An 18,003-nucleotide genomic window follows, 5' to 3' on the forward strand; every position below is an offset into this window, starting at 1 on the left:
AGGACCACCCTTCTTCTCCGGCCAGCAGAGGAGGTTGTGATGCAGGGTCCAGGTGGTGCTGCTTTAGGAAGCCACTCTGTCCCAGAAGGACCCTCAGCCATCTCGTCAGTTTGGCCTTCTCATTCCAGAGCCTCACCCCTGTTATAGAACTTGTCACAGGAGGAGGAGAAGGAGGAACCTTCCTCCTGGTGCAGGCAGTGACCTGCTTCCATCCTTCACCTGCAACAGATCTCTGACTGACAATCCCTCCACTCATGGCCCTGCTGGGTTCTGAGAGTCCACCCGCTTTGGGCTCTGAGAGTCCATGTGCTCTGCTGGGTTCGGAGTCCATCTGCTTGGGGCTCTGAGTCCACCTGCTTTGGGCTCTGAGTCCATCTGCTTTGGGTTCTGAGAGTCCATCTGCTTTGGGTGCTTAGAGTCCATCTGCTTTGGGTGCTGAGAGTCCATCTGCTTTGGGCTCTGAGAGTCCATCTGTTTTGGGTTTTGTGTCCCTGTGCTTCTCCACTACACAGAGAGGGAGGTGACCACTCCACCCTGGGCTTGTCAGGCACAGCTGTGTCCAGCTCTGCTCCCCACAGCTGGGAGGGACACAGACACACTGGAGAGGATCCTGAGGAGCACCACAAAGGTGGTCAAGGACTGGAGAACCCCCGTGATGAGGGTTATCCTCTCTGGGGTGAAGAGAAGGCTCAAGGGCGATATCATCACGGTATTCCAGAACTTCAAGGGCTGCATAAAGAGGACAGAAGCTCTTTCCTCACAAGGAGCCACAGGAAGAAGACCAAGGGTAATAGACACCAGTTGGACTGAACAGGTTTTATTTTCTTACTAATTTCTTTTTGTTTCAGTAAGAACAGTGATTCAGTGGAACAACCTCCCCAGGGACATGGTGGAGTCTGAATCAATGGAGGTTTTTTGAGATGAGATTGAAATCCCCTGTGAAAAATGTGCCAGGGCAGTGCTACAGAATTGTTCCTTGGGGGAAAAGGTTTTGAAAGGAAAGGTAAAATGAGCTATATTTGTATCAGCTAATACAGGTATGACAGAGCTGTTGGATTTACTAACAGAATTATATTATATATTCTTGCTGCTTTAGACTATCAGCACTCAAAACCAACAAAACACTTCATGTCAAAAATCAGGAGGTTTATTTTTTACGACTAGCATGCTATTAAAGCAATTTAACTACAATATAATTATCCCTGTTATTGTTTCCAATCAGAAAAGCTTATCAAGTTGAAAGCTGAAAACATTTCAAGACTTTCTAAAGGGTTTTGTTTCCCTTTGGTTTGTCAGCAGTGCTTGATTTCCTTTGCTGCAAAACAACAATTTAACCAAAATATGGAGTACTATCTCCATGTAAGACAAACAACAGTTCATTTGTTATTGTTGGTTTTAATTAATGTTAAATACATGCCATTAAATTACTCTCATTAATTTTGAAGTTAATAAATTTCTCAGCTTCTTTCAAAAGAAGTATCTGCTTTTATTTTGTATTTTCTTTTGTTTGCTAAACTTTGAAACATTAGAGGCTTTTAGCAGGGACTGCAATGTTTATACACTTCAAAAGACAAATGCTGTACAGGATCAGAAGCAATCAGACATCTCCTTGGGCTAAATAAAAACCTAAAAGAAGAATGTTCACTGTAAAATGTAAATCTCCTACGGTACACAAAGCACCGAAACAAATGCTAACCAGTTCAAACATGCAGGTTCCTTTTGTATCCATCAAGGAATGAGAATACTGCTTTGTACAATTATGTGACAAAACTGGGAATAAGGTTTCATTTAAATGAAAAAACCACGACACGGTATAGCTAAGAGATTAAATGCTGAAAATTTAATAGTAATTAAACTTTCAATGAATTATTAAGAGAAATCAAGAGAGCACTTTAAGATGTTCCCCTACGTGCACATTTTTTCAATTTATTCTTTAACTAATTCTTCTTAATATTTTTTTTAATTTCTTATCCTTTCTCTTTTGAAATCAAAGTAGTGCTGCAGCAAAGTCACACTGAGCCAAGTGCATCCAAACTGCCAGATCATCATCCCTGCTCTGCACATCCCAGCTGTTCCTGTTTCAGCTGTTAATTGAAAACACACACCATAAACCCAACTGGAAAACGTGCATGTTCTTCTCAGGATGAGGGATTTCACCTTACTGATAACCAGGTCCTCAGCAGGGGCACATTTTTGTTGGAAAGAGGAAACCACAGAGATTCTTGGAGAACTGGCCCTGCAGGCAGGCACAGTCCAGATGAACAAGGAGCCAAGTTAAAACATCCTGCAAATTTCTGAAGTTTTTACAATCAGTCTCTTCCACAGTCACACAAATCTTTTTTGTGCTGACATTGATGCCTCTGGTAAAAATTATCACACACATGAGAGGCACAAAAGCCACAAAAAGAACTACCAATATTTGTAACTTAATCCAGGATTTAAACAAACTTCTAATCTTTTTCCAATGGCACAATTACTGCACTGAAAGGCTTTATAAGCTTGATAAAAAGAAAATTACTAATATTCCTAAAAGGGTTTAAAAACTTTTTCTTGGCTGATCTGTCCTTGAGTAAAAGGGACCAATCAGACAGTTCATCACTCTGAGTTTATGTTAAACCAGAGCAGGAAAAGGAAAAACCACAACAGTGCATTTTCCTCAGGGCACTGAAATTGTGGTGGCTGACAAGCAGAGCATGTCAGAACTAAGTTTTCCCTGAATTCTCTTTTGTTTGAGAAGGAAATAAAACTAGTTTATCTCTTCTTGAAAAACCAATATTACCATCTATGAGGCTTTATTCCTCTTTTGAATATGAAACTGTGCCCCAGAGAAAAAAAGATTTGTTCCTTCAGGACTTGAGGCTAAAAAACTGATTATCTCAAATAAAAGACAGCAATGTTCAGGTTGGCTTTCCTTGACCACAGAAGATTCTCAAATTTAACAAAATAACAGAAAATACTGTAAATTATTCTTACCTATTTTCTTATTTCGTTCTTCCCCACGACTGTGAGCAATAATTGGAGAATATATGAAGGGGCTTTTAGTTGACACATTCTGACCAAGTAAACTTTTCATTTTGTGAGGTCGGAGACTGGTTGGGAGGTTCAAGAGCTTCACAGATCTGTTAAGTAAAAATAATTTCTAATTATTTCATTTATTCTATTTTGTAACAGACAACTGTGTTAAAAAAGAACTGATAAATATGAAATACCAATCTGAGAATAAAATACCTGAAATGGAAGACTTGAAGCAAACATTTACAATACAAAAGGAAGAAACACCAACCCAAGGAAACTGCAGTTTCAGAAAGCTCTCAGAAAATAAATAACAAAGAAAAAAAATCTTCTTTAGAAATAACAAAACCAAAACTAGCCAGAACAGTGATTTGAAATCCAGCTATTAATTTTTGAGTACAGACTGAACCACAACTCCAGTGCAGAAAGCAGCCAAATATTCAACTTAAACCCGAACTAGAATCCAGATAAGATTTCACTGGGCAACACAAATAAAGAACCTTCTCCGTAGTGAATAAAGCTGATTTTAATACAGTGAAAATGCAGAGTTGCTGCTGGAAAGAAGAAAATGTCCCAGAAATTTGAGTGGGTTTGTTAAACAACCAGAAAGCAAATTACAAATAGAAAACAAATTATTTATTAGATTGCATCCCTGCTAGACCCAATTCCTACAATGCCATGCAGGGAAATCAATGCTCTTCCAATGCTTAGGGGGAAGTAAAGACTAAATTTTGGGCAGAAGAACAAGCAATAAATTGGTGGATATTCAGTAAAATCAGCAGCATTCTATAAACTTGTAGGACACCTAATTACTTCAAATCAGGAACTCAGCACAGCAAAGAACAGATATATCAGCATCACACTAATAGAAAATAGACACACAAAAGAAACCAAGATAATGTGTTTCTGCTGAAAAATAATGCAGCTGTAAGAGTAGCACTACACAGACAAGTTCTCTCTGTGAAACAAAACACCTGATAAGAAATTACTAAATTACACTAAAAGTGGGTTGAACAAGAAATAAATCACATCCATATGTTACATGTTGGTGATACTTGGTGTCAGTATCAAAATCATATGCAAAATCACAGACAATGAGCCTGAGGAATAAGAAGGAAACTGTAAGAGACCCCTGATATTTCATATTTTAAAACCTCTTCTGATAGAATTTTTCTACAAATTCAAATGCAACTTAAAGCAAAAATGTGAATTATACTTATTTGAGGAAACGAACACTGAGTTTGATATAGAGATAATAAAAAGGAATTTTATTTGACATACAGAGGAAAGTGCTTTGTCTCCTTCATGGTTATTATATAAATACTGGTGGATAACCTGCTTTACCTGAATGCATGACAGTGGAAGGAATGTTCCTCAAACACATATCAGAGAGCTGTACCCTCGCAAGTCAGACATAGAAGAGAGCAGATTTTTAATTCCTTTGTGTGAAAAGCTTCAGTCATGTCCCCTGGCCTGACACCACTGAATGCAAATGAGTGACAATTAAGAATTACTAACTGATTTCACTAGCTACCCAGAAGATCAAAATCCTGTATTTGGAAAATGTTAATTAAAAACAACCTTGTTTAGATGGGAAAGGAAATTTATTTTTTTTAAGAAATCCCACTATACTAAGTAAACAGAGGGAAGGGAAAAATGGCACTGAGTCAATTGGAAGTAGTAAGGAAAGTATGTAAGGACAACTAAAAGCAGCAGTGGTGAAAAGAAAGAAAATTTTCTGCTTTTAAAAATATTAGTAAGACAATTACCTTTAACATAGGCAAGCCATAAAAATGAGAATAGTCCATTTTTTATCTGAGAAAATACCAGATGATGATTTTCTATTGAACATGAGTAATGGAATATAAAGATTTTGCCTTGCCAAATCTCTTCTATTGCCTTTAAAGCACTGGGGAGAAAAGGTAACATTGCCACTGTGTTCCTATTTCACTGTGGCATTTCCATGTCTGACAGTATTTTGATTAAGAAATCCACATCCAAAATAAGCACCTCACATTAAATGGATTAAAACTCGTAGACCATGAAATGCCAACAGTAAATAGAAGTCATCCCCATCAGTAAATGTGTGTTTCTAGAGGGCTCTAACATGGATTCAATCATAAGCTGAGGTTATTCAACATTCATCAAAATGACATTTCCACACATTTATAATTGATGTCACAAAAATTAGCACGATTTAGCTCAGAGAGCTCTGCAGTCCAGCAGCACAGCTGGTTCCCAATGGGCTGGGCAGCTCTACAGCACCAGATCTGCTGGGCAGATGTAACCAGAGCCTTTATATCTAAATTCAACTAACATTTTATTGGAGCACAATTTTTTATTACGATGGCTTTTATAGAAATTTTAACAGACAAGAAGGAGGAGAGGAGCAGCAATTCTTAAATGTTAAATTCAGTTGATGCTGGGTTCCTCACCCCATGGCAAAACAGAAGGAACTATTCCCAACGGTCCAAGCACAGCCAGGTCAAGACAAGTAGATAATGTATGTGGATATGTTTCTCCCCTTCTCTCAGCACAAAAAACATTTTAATTGACATGAAATCTTTCCCACTGAAGTCTTGGGAATCTCTTGCCAAAGTTCTGACTGCCCTCTTCTTCCAGTTTCTTCTCCCAGGTAACAAGTGTCAGGATAAGAGGAAACAGCTTCAAATTGCACCAGGGGAGGTTTAAATTTGGTCTTAGAAGAATTTTCTTCATGGAAAAGGTTGCTAAGTATTGGAAGGGGCTGCCCAGGGAGGTGGTGGAGTCACCATCCCTGAAAGTGTTCAAAAAATGTGTGGATGTGGCATGTGAGGACATGGTTGAATGGTGAACATGGTGCTGGATTGATGGTAGATCACCTCAAAGGTCTTCTCCAGTTTTAACTATACCATGGTTCTATGGTGCTATGACTAAATTCATGACTCCCATGAAGGAGGATTCAATCAGCATTTGCCCCAATTTCTTCCCTATTCAGCATACTTCTTGTGAATAGGAATTCTCTTTCCTTCAAAAAGAAAATATTTCCTTTCAGTCTTCTATTATTGATACCCAGTGGCTAATTTCTCTCTCTCTGAGTCGCTCTAATGTCTCATGCCAGGCTTCAACCTGGACAAATTATTATTCATTGGCCTGACTGCAGGATGTGCCTGAATGGAACTGAGACTTAGAACAGGCCAGTGAAGGTGCCAGCTTGAAAATGCAGCATCTGGAAAGAGAGAGGTACAAAAAGCACCATTTCCAGGTGAGTTCCAAGCTCTGTGGATGGAGACTGCATCCACCTCGTGGACCTTCAGTATTGAAATGATCAAGTATTCAACTAAAATCTCAGCTGCAGCAAAATAGCTTCCTTCAATTGAATAAGAAACTGTTGAAGGACAGTTCTTGATAAAACAAAACTTCTCTCTCTCTCTGAAACTAAAGGCCACAAAGTATTTTCTGGTCAAAGGCTCTATTTTTGATCAAGAGCTTCTCAAAACAATTTGACATTTTGACATTTTTCCATGTTCCTGTGATCCAAATGCATAAAGTGAGATGACTGCATCCTTTCAGTATCCTGTAAAATTTGACAGGTACTGTGAAAAAGCTAAAGATTGTGTTTTGGTCTTACTTCACAATAGGCAATTTGGTGAAGGGAACAGGAGGTAGCTTCAAACCATCTGGAAGAGTGATGACTTCCATTGTCCCAGGGCATTTTGCCGTGTAGCTTTCCAAGCTCTGCGTGACATCTTTCTTTTCTAGAAAATAAAATTGAAAAACAATTTCAAACTCACATTTAATTGAGACTATAGCCTTTTTTTATACAAAATAACTCAACTGGCATGCCAACTAATTTCTGCATTCAGCACTTGGAGTTATGTTCAACCTCGATGGATAGATCAAATATGATTAAGTGACCTTAAGCAAAAGAGTTTTCTAGATTTCTCAGAATTTTTCAAGTGCCTGTCTATACCTACTTTTTCTTAGGGTTTTTTACTGTCAAAATACAATTTTTTACCATTCCACGTATTAAATCTATATATCCAAACAAAACAATCAGCCTCACACATATTAAGGTTATTAATAATAGCATTCTATGGGAACAAGGACTGCTCTGAAACATTAGATTAAATAATATCAAAGGCAATGAAGAGAAACAAATTACTTTTGATGTTAACTTGTGTGAAAACTATCTAATCTTCAAAATAATTACACTGTGTTATGCTACTAAATCATAACAACAGGAAAGAAAGATTTGCTTTGGTTTTACTTAAAAATACAAGAATGTTCAAACAAATATATATTATTTGGGTTATCTTCAAGAATGTACAATGATTGCATATTAGTTTTATCCAGCAATTATTTTCAACAATACATAAAATTGTGTCTCCAGAAAAAAAATAAGTCTATTTGGAAGTATAAAGCCTCAACACAAAATTGTGTTTGATCTTTATGGTGCCTTCCAACCCAAACCTTTCTACAATTTTATGATTCCCTATTTCCCTGATGAAATGAAAGTCTGCAAACAGAGAAAAGTCTGGCAATGTTTGTTTAGAGGGGAGAATGAGGCAGCTGAAAATACCTATATTGTTTTAAAGTGAATATTTCAAGAGTGTTGGAAGGAACCTTAAGGTCCAACCCTCCTGCCATGGGCAGAGACACCTTCCACTAGACCAGGCTGTTCCATGTACGTGCTACCAACAGAAATAATTATTCAGTATCAAAACTGTATCTAGAAAATACTTAAAATATCAAAATATTCAATGATAAAACTCAATAGGCACGGGGAGGGTGATAACAATTAGCTATCAGTAGTAGTACTACCAGAAAAACCTGCTTAGAGATGTACTGGGTTATGCAGCGAGGTTTTAGTAGCAAGGAGTGGCCTTTGGGAGAAGGCACCAGGGTATCTCCATTCCGGACAACCCCAAAACAAACCTGCTGCTGCCCAGAGCTGGGCCAGTCAGTTATGCTGGTGGCACCTCTGAGAGAACATATCTAAGGGTAAAAAAATGCTGCATAGCAGCTGTGAGAGGGAGGAGTGAGAAAAATGTGAAAGAAACATATCCTGTAAACCGTGCCAAAAATACCAAAACCTGCCCAAAACACCATCTTGGGCCTTGAAAAGCACAAACATCCAGCAATGCTTGTGCTGCCCACACCAATCCAGCTCAGTTTGTGAATTCTACTGCCACAAGGAGTACACACTCCTTCAAAGCAAATCAACATTGATTGTAATCCCTTCACTATGGAATTAATGGCACATAACTGACAAATTGCCTTGCTCATGTCTGTGTTTCACTGAGCCATTCCCCACATTCTAATTGCCTGTAGGGAATGCTCCCAAAACCACACTAATTAGACATCCATATAGACTCAGAGCAGCACAGCACAGCCAGGAGTTGCAGTGGTTCAATGCTGAGTATTACTATCAAAAATTCAGGTTATTTGCCATATTATGAGCAGGGGCACATAGTGCAAGCAGAATCCACCCAGATGGAAATCTTCACAGCTACCAGGAATGATGAAGGTAATGCTACAGCATCTGCTTAATTGTGCTTGAAACCAAAGGTCTGCCATGCCAGAGCACTGCCTTTCATTCCCTAGTGTGAAACAGTTATTGTTCTCAAAGAAAGCAGGCTGCCATTTGCAAGAAAAATTTGTTTACAGATTTTTGAGTCACATGGTTATTTCCTGGTAGTAGGTCCCCATGCTTTCCATGAGAAAAAAGCCAAACCAAATCATTTTTCTATGTTGATGTGGTGTGAAACACAGCTTTAAACATGCCACGGCAGCAGCTCGGTTCCTTTTTCTTAGCACCACATCTCAGCCAAGATGCTGAAGGAATCCACATCAGCAGGACATGATGGGAAGCATTCACAATGCAAAAGAGCTGCCTAATCCTGCCCAAGAGCCACTTCTGAAATCCAACACTGGAACCTTCTCCCTCGAGGAATACCTCAGCTCACTGACCTCCATGGCTTAATGGTTGCCAAAAACCTTGTCAAAAACCAGGACAAACCTGCTACAGAGATTGCAGCTCTGAATTCTCACAGCTTCTGGCTGCCTGACATCCTGATCTGACAGAACCTCCTGGGAGGAGCCACTGAACTCCTCAACCTCCCTCCTGACCCACAGTTAGGAGATTTCTGTGATTGTTATCACCAGCACTTACCTTTTTGAAAAAAAGAGACAAAAACCAGCTACTCTTGGAGGTCTTTACCCACCTGGTGCCTTCATGCTCATACAGCAGGAAGGCAATCACCACTTGATCCTGTGACCTGTGAATTCACCTCAACAGCTTTAAAAGCTTGTCCTGCAGCTGGGAGCACTACTGGATACTTTTGTGTAGGTATTAGAGACTCATTTATTGAGTGAGGAGTGACAGCTTATTTTCTCATCTGGATTAACTATGTTCACAATTTTTTGCCTTCACTTTCTCTCCAGACTCACTGAAAGACCAGGATCACAGAACGGCTGTAACCAAATAAAGCTGAGCAAAGCCTCTGGCAGCACGGGCATGTGAGCACATTCTCTCAGTTTATTCAGTATAACCCCACTGTATTTTCCCCATTTCATACCAAATTGGCTTTGACTGCTTCTGACAACCAAAAAATTTGCAATTTTTTTTTTCCACCCATACTCTTAGAATTTCATTGCTCGACTACTTCACCTCAACATAACGAGCACTGGTTTTGTGTCCAAGCTGCTTCAAACCTTCTTCTAATATGAGAACACAAAAATCTGAGAGCTTCAGATGCACAGTCAGAAACCATTAGTGATTGAAAACTACTAAATGTGAAAAAGACAAGACTTTCTGCTCATTTCACAGTCCTGTGGAGCAATATTTCACAATAACGGAGTCATTGAAAAATCAGATGAGGACAGGACAGAAGGTCAGTTATAGACTAACATTTTTAAGCACTTTAGTAACTGTGATTTAACAGTGTAACACAAACAGCAGCTCATGTCTTGGTAGATAACACAGAAAATTGGAAGAACACAATTGTTGTAACTGTGCTCTTGAATATTTGAAGAAATTTAAAATAGCTGTACTTGGGTTCAGTCACTACCCAAGGCAAAGAATAAAACCACAACATTTTTCTTTGGCAACAATTGGTTGATGTTTTTTTGATCAAGTCACAGTGTCCCCTGCAGAAAAATCTACAGCCAGGTGAAATAAAGAAAGGGAAAATTTCATGTCTCACCCACCAGTCACACTGGAACAACTTCATTTCCTTATGGAGTTCACTAAAATATTCGGGAAAAAAATAGCTCAACACCTTCTGACTCTGATTTTACCTCAGTGATAGGCCCAGAATCAACATTTTAACAAAAGCCCTCATTGCCCAGGGTGCTTTGTGCAGGTTGAGCTTTCTCCTTCCTTGAAGACATCAAATAATGGTCACAAAGGAGAAGTCTGAGGAGAGCTCCTGCAGCAGTCCTGACCCAACTCTCTCAGAACAGACTCAAATATCTCCTTAATAAGCTAACAGTAATATATAACAAGACAGAAAAGGCAGTCTGATGACAGAAAAAAAAAAAAAACCAAGAGAAAAAGCAGTATTTGCACCCATAAACACAGATACAGCCTTCCAGTGCCTGGAGGGAATGTACGAGAAAGATGGAGAGAGACTTTTTACAAGAGCATGTAGTGACAGGATAAGGGGAAATGGATTCAGACTGACAGAGGGCAGGTTTAGATTAGATATTAGAAAAAAGACCCTATTTTCTGAGGCTGGTAAGGCGCTGGCACAGGTTTCTCAGAGAAGCTGTGGCTGCCCCATCCCTGGAAGTGTTCAAGGCCAGGTTGGATGGGACGTGGAGCAACCTGGGATAGTGGAAGGTGTCCTTGCCCATGGCAGAGATGATAACTTTAAGGTTGCTTCCAACTGAGACTATTCTGTAATATTTCCTTCACACATCCACATAAAATGAGAATTGCTTGGTGAGCCCTAGAGAAGAGAAAGTCCATGTCTCTTTCCAGGAGAATCTTCGGTCTCATTCTGCCATGAAAATGCAGTGTACTCTTTAAACTAAAGAATTTCAAAAAGGCCACAAAATACATTAAGACCCTCACAAAAGCTGCAGTAGAAATTGATTATTCACAGACAGCAACCACCACCTTCACATCTATTCACACACCTTTTACTCTGCAGTTAATCAGAAACTGCAGGGGGTGTGCAAAGCTCCTCAGCCTTCAAGGCAGTGCCTGAGCTCTGGTTTGGGCAGGGAGCACCACATTTGTGTATTGAGGGCATTCCCCTTTCCCAAGCACAGAGCCAGAGGTGTGAGCAAAGCACCTGGGCAGGACCTGCAGGATGAATCCCCTCCTGCATCACCAGGTCTGGAACTCAGCAGACAGAGCAGCTCCTCTCCCTGCAGGCAGCACCCTCTGCTTCTCCACCCCATTAACCCTGACAGGGACTGGAGGATGGCACTTTTTTTTTTCTACAGTAACAAACAGCACCATTAATATTTTTTCTGAAAAATACATGGAGCAGGTAAGCACAACTTCAAACTGCTCAGAAATCTCCTACTTGAACAAGCTGCTTTGACAACAACACAGGAACCCTGAGGGTTCATCCCACTACTGCAATAAATGTGTGTGTTTCCCACAGACTCCAAAGCTGTTTTTGGGGAGAAAGGCACTGGCAGTCACCAGAGTATGAATCCCATTCCTTTAAAAAATCAAGCAACATAAATCTCTAAATAAACACAGCAGAGACTAATGAAGTTCACTGTTTGACACAGAAAAGAGCAGAAACTAGAAGAAAATAATTAATCTATGCTATGAGAAGAGTTAGACCTGCTTTAATGAACAGAGCTTCATGAACTATATCAGAGACTGACTCCACCCACACAAAGCATTCAGTTATTTGCTGTGTAATAGCTCATCTTTGAAAAATAAGTTCCCAAATTACTACTAACTTTGCAGGAAAGGGGAAGAAAATATTTTAGACATGAATAAAAATAGCTGTCTTTTAGAAGCAAAATGTTTTCCACTTCTAAAAAGACTGCCACAGAGATTAAGAAAAGGAAGAGGCTACTAAACACATCACAGTCTTCCATTACCTATAAAACCCTTCCAAGGGTTTTAATAATTGTATAAAATGTATACACATGAAGTCCCAGCCAGTTTGCACGAAAGTATTTCTATTTAAAATCTGACTTTAAAAAATTGACATAGCTGAAGACAGTTCATAAAGACACCATCAAAATTCCACTGTCTGGTTCTCCACCATATCTCAGAACTTCAGATGTCTGCATACTTTCAATACTAAAAAAATACATTTTGTACACACAAATTCAGTATATAAATCACTGAAATCAATATTAATTTTTTTGATGTTAAAGAATACCAGGAGTCCCACCTTTACAAAAAGTGGAGTAAATTAGACATAGAGATAACTTCTCTAACAATAAATTAAGTTCAGGACTGCTGCAAAGCTGTTTATGGGCAAGGCAGGTTTTGTAAATATTTACACCAGATACAATGGTGTAACTGTTAAACACATCTGATTCTGAATTTTATGTGGAAGAAACAGAAGCAGAGGATGGAAAGAATAACACATTGATTTCTGCAGAACATTTTCCCCAATATATTGTTATGCAATGTCAGAGGAATTTAGCCAGAAAGGTTTATCAGGATTCAAAATTTCAATGCCTCCACCAGTGATCTACACTTGCTTCAGAATAGGATGGTTTAATTGTTGAAAAAACTGGGAAACTGTCTGAAACCTTAAAATGAAGACATGTCAGCTCTCTCTCCTAATGTACAGTTGAATTTTCCCATCCCTCTGTAAAAACATCTCTTCAGTATCACTCCTACCTCTCATCTTCCCTTGGCACATCCAATCCCACTCAATGGACATCACATGGGGAGTTCACTAAGGTACAGGGATGATCCATTTTTAAACATGGATATTTCATTTTCCATATAAACTGCCAATTTCAACAGCAGCCTTGACTCCAGTGCTTTAATTTGAATTTAGGGTGAGAGCAGTATTGAGTCTGTTAAATGTCATATAAAATATATTTGAATTTTAGTAATATAGCACTTCCTAAAATAGCTTCCTTTGGTACACAAAAAATTAGCACTTAATAATACAGCACAAATTCTTCATGTCTTCATCTGTCCAATTGAAGCAGCTCTTCCCCAAAGGAATTTCTTTTTTTTTCCTGGACTAAAAACCTTGCAATGTGCCTCCAATTGCACACCTATATATTTTCCCTCAATTAACTGAGGGAAATCACATTTCTTCAAGATCAGAGGTACCTACATTAAGACGGTAATTTTGGGCTAAAGCTCAAAGACTTCATTTTGTTCCTGAGTGACCTTAAAAAATTAACGGTAAATTTTTGCCACAAAAAAAGCACTATTTTACTGTAACAACTGATCTGCTGATCATAGCCTAAGAATTTGGCTATGGCATTGGCTGGAGTTTTTGCCTTTACTCACTGACCCACAAGTCTAAGCAAAGATAAATCCAGTGTGAGACTTTCAGGGTGGTCTGGAATGCTAAATATTTGATTCATAGTATATTATTTTGTCATATAACATATGACTAAAAATTTTGTTGTGTTTCATATTTAGTGCTATGCAAATGAATTTGAATCTTTTATTCCTGTTGCTAGTTTACTCCATTTCATTCAAACTTCCAAAAAAAAAGTCTAAGTCTAAAAGACATTTAATTCAGGCAAATAAATTACACCCTCTTAATTAAGCAGTTTGAGCAAAGTTATTTAAGAAGTTGGCTTGTCTCTACAAAGCACAAATTCCAGGGAGACATTCTAAAAATGAGGGGTTAAAAAGCAGGAAGAAGTGTAGCAGGAACACAACAGTGCTAAAGTTTGATAGCACAGAACTGATGAAAACACAGAAGCAGATGAAAAGCAGAAGTCACAGTACCATGATGAATAAAACTTAACTGGCTTCTAAGGAATCTCCTTCTTCAAATAAAATCTCCCAAATCTTTTATTCCAACACATCAGAAAACATTTCCATTCAGGCTTTTTAAATATATTCATTCTTAGACCACACTGTGCCACTGCTATACATCAAACACACAAGGTGACAAGTCTGTTTAATTACATTTTTATACATATATATACATATATATGCACACATATACTTATTTATATGTAAGTACACAGGCAAGATATGGCATTAAGCTGAAGCTGTGAAATATTTCAAAGTAATGGCTAAGAACTACCCAGGCTGCTATAAATATTCCCTGGTAATTATACTGTAGATTTCCATCTTCATCCTGAAATCAGTTAACTTGAATATTACAAGACCAACCAAAGTAGCTCCCTTTTGAAAGGTTTACTGGTTGGGCAATAGCGACTTGCAGGTCCTTTGTCAGCTAAAATACAACACAGTGCATTAAAACCAGTTCATCAGTGTCAGTTAAGTAAACCTCACTCCAACTCTGAAGTTTACATCAAGTTTTAATTTGCACTAAATTCTCTGTTCAGTCTGATTAAAGCATCATTCTTTTTAGCCCTTGCAGTCAGTAACATTTACCTTTCCAAAAATGAATTTACACACTACAGATGATCTATGCTGCCCTAATTTAAATGCAATTTAAAGTATTTTAAGCATTGCAGCACAAAAGAGAAGCTACAGAGCAGAGCAGTTGTGCCTTCATTGCAGAGCTTTGGGGATTACCTGGGACAGCAGCAGCAGACTCTGGAAGAGCAGGATTCCAACACAGGATCTCTTATCCTCCACTCTCAAGTACCATTATCACAATCAAATCTGCTCTAGAAATTCTTCCAAATAACCTTGGCTTGTCAACAAATTGTGATATTGTCACTTTTGCAGTTTCCTAATAGCTGACATCTGTTTTGACAAGTGCAGCTTTGGGCTGGGGTAGAGTTAATTTCCTTGACAGTAGCTGGGCTGAGGCTGTGTTTTGGGATTTGTACTGAAAAGTGTTGATAATACAGGGATGACTTGGTTATTGCTGAGTATACTGAGAATTGCTGAGAATACTATATCAACTAAATCACACTCATTTCAATGCTCCATCATTCCTTGAAAATAAATCGTGCTTCAAAGATGCTCCAACCTCTTCCTATTAAATCACAATTATCCACACACCTACCAGTATTTACTAGAGCTTCTTATAATGCACCCAATACTGAGCCAAATTTATTGAACTCCAGAGGGGTTCAAAGGATGGAATTTGGTTTACCTCACTTCAAGAGAAATATCCACGACCAGGGTCACTTAGTCAGTACAGAGAGGGTCACAGATGTGTAAGGGGAGTGATGAATCTTGTGAAAAGAATCAGGCTGTGGCCAGGGTCACTAGGAAGACTATGACATAGATATATCAGTTGGAAGAACTTCCATCCCTCTTGAACTCTTAAAAAAATACAGCAATGCACTTGCCATTTGTAATTCTAAAGTGAAGATAAAAACACTTTAAGAAATTAACTGCAACTGTAATTCAGCTGTTTAAAATTAAAATGCTTTTAGTGCCTTTGAACCTTATCTGGTACCTGAAATTTATTACTGTTCATTTTACAGTTCAGATCACTCCCCACCATAAACCACCTCTAATTACATTTCAAAATAATTTCACAGATTTATTCTCTGTAGAGGAAGGACCAGCCTTGGAATGTTCTTTCCTAAACAGAAAACCTTGATCCAAATGTTCTGATACAGCTCAATCTTCCCTGAGTGTCTCTTTCCATACCTCAATTATCTTTCAGTTCTGGCAGGCTTCCTGCTTCTGTGTGAAATTATTTTTCATGAGTTGAGCAAGTTACACCTCAAAATCTTTTCTGGGCTTATGTCTTTATTTGTAATATTTATAATCTTGTTCCCTCTAACCTAAATATAAAAAAGCAGGAGAAAAAAAAAGAAAAGCAGCATTATGAGAATAGGCAGGAGAAATGGCAAACAGAGGGGAGAAATGGTGAGCAATCAGCTCAAACTGAAATGAACCGAAACTCTCAACAGCTCTGGCTACAGCTCTGAAAACATAGGGAAATCAGAAAGTCACAGCAAGATTTGAACAAGAGAACAGGAGGCAGTGAGGTGAACAGAGTCACAAGCTACTCCAGCAGTCCCTCAAAAAAAAAAAAAGCCATTTAAAATAATTCCATGCCCAAAAGTTTAATTTTTAGGCTCACAGGTTATTCTTATTCCCTGCTCCAGTGAAATTCATATAGCCCAATCTCTGAGGGGAGATAGAACCCACCAAGTGCCTGTGCACCTTCACTTCATTTTCCCAGGTTTGGATGGAAATTCAGGACAATGTTACATTTTTAAGTAAAGATCCTCAGAAACCAAATCTGGTCTTTATTGTTGCTTGGCAGGAGGGCTACAAAAGGTTAAAGTCATTTCCACATTCACTTGTAGCCTAGCTGTCAATTTTCAGGAGCCCAGTTTAATATTCTTCCTTATTTTCCACACTTCCACACAGCAATTTGAAATTTAAATGACACTGAGGGAATGTATATGCAATCTGTTCTATAAATAAAAAAGTCTAAAATACTGCATAATTTCCTCTTTCAAAATGCAAGATGGAAAGACATATTTTAAGAGTTGTAAGACACCACGTCTGACATCACCAAATTACACTCAGTCCAGGCTTAACCATAATTCCTGAAGATGAACAAGGCTTGGGGTTTCTTTCTTAGATCAAGCTCATCACTTCTTTGCAGAAGGCACAACCTCACCCTGCCAGCTGATATTTCACCCATCATCTGAGCACAGCAGGCTTGAAAGGAGAAAGTTCCAGAAGTATTCTCAGATTAATGGGGTGGAGACCATCACATTAATGGTGTGAAGACCCTCAGCTACCAACAAGTCCAAGCTGTCAAGGCATCAAGGTGGCCTTCCCAGCCAACACTGACAAGTCCATCCCAACTCATCTACAGGTGAGGAGAACTGAAACAGCATTCAGCAGAAATTTCGGCAGAAATTCTTCACTAGTTACAATGATCTCAGTACAGGCTGAGAATAAACATCTTTAAGAAACATGATTTAAGAAACAACCACCAAAGGACAGACACACCAGGATATTCTGGGAAGTTCTCTCAAGAACAAAGACATCCAAACCCCTGGTCAACAGATGAACAATTACTTCTGCATGTTTAATGCAGAATCATTATAGATTCAGTAGTTTAATTCATTAGGTACATGACAGTGCAGTGGAGAGCTCAGATGTGAAGGCTGTCACCTCACCAGAACACTGGAAAGAAGTCAAGTGCAGCAGCAATAACCACAGGACAGGAAGATATTGGCAGAGCTACACTGAGAAGTGCACATTATTTCCCAAACAACAAAATAGATGAACCTTGAGGATGTTTAAGGAATGAGCCCAAAAAACAAAAAAAAACAAGAATGGAATACTCCTAGTTTAATCCCATGCTATGCATGCTGGGTGTGAAAATGTCACCTCAGCACATGGAGATCCCTGCCACCAGAGGCAAACAGCAGGAATCCTGAAATCTTGGAAACCTGCTGAATGTCTGAAAGAACATGAACTTGCAGGGGTGAGGGACTGTTCTGATCTGCTCCAGCTGAAGAGAGACAAGTTTTGTCTTGATGCACAAATGCAGGAAGGAATTAGGTTCTGAACACACACAAAAAGATTAAAACACAAACGAGGTTAAATGTTAGGATCCAAAGTGACAACTCAGCTTCCATTTTTTCATATTGGAGGAAAGAAGGAGAAAATAGGAAAGTAGGAGAATGCCAGCAATGATGATGAGAAGCATAGGAAAGGGTTACCCCCACTAGGCTCCAGCACTGCTCACACAGTGCCATGGCAGATCTCCCTGGGTTCCAGGGACATTCCCCAGGTTCCTCCCAGAGCTGCCCAGCCCAGGAAGCAGAGCCAGGGCAGCAGCACCAGCAGGATGGAGAAGCCTCACAGGAGCAAAAGACAGCCAAGACTCCAGCACTTTGTAGACCTCACAGATTTTTGGCAAGTTGGGCACTGGCTTGGAGAGGATTTTGTGAGTGGCAACCTCACATCCACCTCCCAGA

General features: G+C 39.0%; 1 protein-coding gene across 6 annotated transcripts in view; it reads right to left on the reverse strand.

Annotated features, from left to right (window-relative positions):
* TRAPPC9 (trafficking protein particle complex 9) overlaps positions 1 to 18,003 on the reverse strand; it is a 441,577-nt gene that overhangs the window by 394,124 nt on the left and 29,450 nt on the right. For all 6 annotated transcript variants that reach the window (XR_004060513.1, XM_030943200.1, XM_030943197.1 and 3 more), the window contains 2 exons: positions 6,623 to 6,749; positions 2,974 to 3,119 (listed from right to left, as the gene is read on the reverse strand). Coding sequence is in view for 5 of the 6 variants with exons in the window: in XM_030943200.1 (XP_030799060.1) it covers positions 2,974 to 3,119; positions 6,623 to 6,749 (273 nt within the window). In the remaining variant the exon portion in view is untranslated. The remainder of the gene's footprint in view (positions 1 to 2,973; positions 3,120 to 6,622; positions 6,750 to 18,003) is intronic.

This window comes from Camarhynchus parvulus, chromosome 2 (genome assembly GCF_901933205.1).
Source record: "Camarhynchus parvulus chromosome 2, STF_HiC, whole genome shotgun sequence".
Taxonomy (NCBI): domain Eukaryota; kingdom Metazoa; phylum Chordata; class Aves; order Passeriformes; family Thraupidae; genus Camarhynchus; species Camarhynchus parvulus.